General features: G+C 36.7%; 1 protein-coding gene across 1 annotated transcript; it reads right to left on the bottom strand.

Moving 5' to 3' along the window:
- Window positions 1-275: 275 nt before the first annotated feature.
- LOC145069894 (transcription initiation factor IIB-2) lies at window positions 276-2,036 on the bottom strand. Its single transcript, XM_079016839.1, has 7 exons — window positions 1,579-2,036; window positions 1,485-1,509; window positions 1,274-1,403; window positions 1,052-1,182; window positions 888-976; window positions 723-799; window positions 276-639 (listed from the first exon to the last, which is right to left on the bottom strand). The coding sequence occupies exons 1-7, from the start codon at window positions 1,926-1,928 to the stop codon at window positions 506-508; spliced, it is 936 nt and encodes a 311-aa protein (XP_078872965.1). The 5' UTR covers window positions 1,929-2,036; the 3' UTR covers window positions 276-505.
- Window positions 2,037-2,667: the final 631 nt, after the last annotated feature.

Below are 2,667 nucleotides of genomic sequence, written 5' to 3'. Positions count from 1 at the left end.
TAATTATTTAAAAGATACATCTTTTTATAATAACAAATAGATTCATCAATCATATCACCACGCTATTGGCATCCATGTCTGTCTTATATTTCTTATAAAAAAATGTAATTATTTTCTAAAAGTTTCCTTTCTCGTACAATATAAATAACTTTAAGTTTAGATGACAGAAAAGCATATCGTGCTGGATACAGATCATACTGTGTTAATTCTTTTATCAAATGAAAGGTATGTATTGAGCATTACATATAAAAAGCTCAGAAAAAAAATGCATTAAGTTTGATCGAAAATGTGGAACAATATATTATCATTTTCATGCAATGAATCCACTTGCAATTTGTTCTCATTATGGATTAGAAGAAAATGGAAGAAAGAAAAATCACAGACATGGAAACTGAAAAAAAAAATGCACATTTGATTTGATTGATGATTTTTTAGACTTAAATTATTGCCACCACAATCCTTCTCTTTTCCATATCCTGAAAAGGGCAGATTGGTAAATAAATATTTAAGGGCTGTTGAGGTTCTTAAGATCTTCTTCCTGGGCATACCAAGTAGGTATTATTTTGGACAGATGAGGATACAGATCCTTGAATGAGTTCCTTATTGTCCCTTCTGCAACTCCTGTTGCTAGTGATACATCTGCATTCAATAGAGCCAGGGTTCTTGAAGAAGATGAGGGTATAATGGTCATTGATAAAGATGGCTGAAGGAAGAAAATTCACCTTTCAGGGGTTTCTTATCGTCAGAAAGTTGAGTCACAATGTAAATAACAGCAGCAGCAATAGAAATCGGACTTCTCCTGAAAACACAAACGAATGCATATATGAATATGAATATATATTAAAGATCATATGTCAGATTTACATAAAGAGACATGAATTACTTACCTTATATCAAACTGTTCAGACTTCTGTACAGATTCTTGGGCAGCTTTAACAGTTTGATTTGTCATACCAAGATTCGAACAAAATCGTCTCTATGATTTTTCACAATTGATTAATAATCAATTAATCAAACACTCAAAATACATGTAAAAGACAATCAAACTAACCATAAAATCGCCAGCATGTATAGTCCCCATTTCCACTGATTGACCCATTTCAAGCTTCAGTTGCTTCACAATGTACTCTTTTGCACGCCCAACTTCCTTCTTTGTGGCTCCATTGGCAACCAAACAGATTTCTATTTGAACATCAACAGAGATTTATAAAAATTCAGTTTATAATCATATACAGAATAAAGCCACATTTACTAAATCAAGATTTGTATGTACCTTTTACAGTTCGTGGTTTATCTTCTTGACGACAGGCAATGTACAGACAAGCTGCTAAAATGGCGTCCTGGTTTCGTCCTCTACTTGACTTCTGATCTTCTACCTTTTTGTATATCTCATTAGCTCGATCCTAAAAATTGAACACAAATCAAATGATAACATGAAATGTAAACATGGCTTTAAAGGAGATAAAATTTAGGGCGTAGCGTACCTTTATTGTAGCAACAAGGCCTAACCTGAATGATAAATTAAACGCATCAAAACCCTAAATCAACATAACAGAAACAATCAAGGCTAATTCTCACCTATCAGACATCGTTGCAATTGTTTTAAACGCCAAGATAAGCGACCGGTCGGGATTGGAGCCTCGATTCTGCCACCTGCCTAACGAGGAGGATAAGAAATCGCTAGTTACGCCGTTAGGTTTTGAAATCACCGTCGACAAGCCGCCATCGTTGAGGAGTATATTGGTCGGGCCACCGACACGGACAGGATCGTTATCTCCGGCCTCGTTGGCAAAGGTACGCCACTCGGATGTCTCGTCGATGGAGTGGGACTCGAGAACGAGTCCGCACTCGGAGCAGACCGTATCTCCGGCAGAGTGGTCGAACACCACCTCCGTGCTCTTCTTGCAATCGGAGCAGTAGGCATCCATATCCTTCCAACTCAAAACTGTTTTCGTCCGATTTCTAGCTCACAGATCCCTGGCTATCTATGTGTAAGAATGTAAGCTCTGTACTTCAACGTGAGAATAATAGTGTGAAAAACTAACTATATACGTATTCCGTTGACTCCCATCTAAGACAGAGCATTTGGACTAGGAAAAGTTTCTGGGCCGGTTCAAAAATGGGTGAATGTGGACCGTATTTGTGGAGGGTTCTAAAAATGGTTTTCATATGGGTATGAGTTTTTTTTAGTTCTTGTACTGTTATAAATTTGACAAAACTTAAAATTGGTTCTTGTCGTATTCAAAAATCTTTGGATAGGTTTAAAAAGTTTTCAACTTGCATGGATGGTCTAAAATCAAGAATTTTCTTTGGTTTTGGTCCTGAAAAAATTGAAAAGACTGTTTTGCCCTTAATATTACTTTTTACATTTTTTTATTTGTTTTAGTATTTAAATAATTATAAAAGTTAGAAAATAAAATAAACCCCACAACCCCCCTCTCTCTCAATCGACAATCCTTAAATGACGCCACCATTGATGGTGACCCTCACCCCCAATTTGTCGTCCATAATGGAGATGGATCTCTGGTTGATACTGTGGATATGGATCGAAGGTGGTGAAGGAAGGCATGAAGGCTAACGATCATCACTGATCCACATGAAGCATTCCTAATCCTAGCTTCTTCTCCGTTTACACAATCACCAACCAATCTCTGAACCACCCTAATT

This window comes from Lactuca serriola, chromosome 8 (assembly GCF_051521515.1).
Source record: "Lactuca serriola cultivar US96UC23 chromosome 8, Lser_US96UC23_V15, whole genome shotgun sequence".
In the NCBI taxonomy this organism is placed as follows: domain Eukaryota; kingdom Viridiplantae; phylum Streptophyta; class Magnoliopsida; order Asterales; family Asteraceae; genus Lactuca; species Lactuca serriola.
The sequence above is the reverse complement of the archived record's forward strand: the minus strand, read 5'-3'. Positions and strand labels throughout refer to the sequence as shown.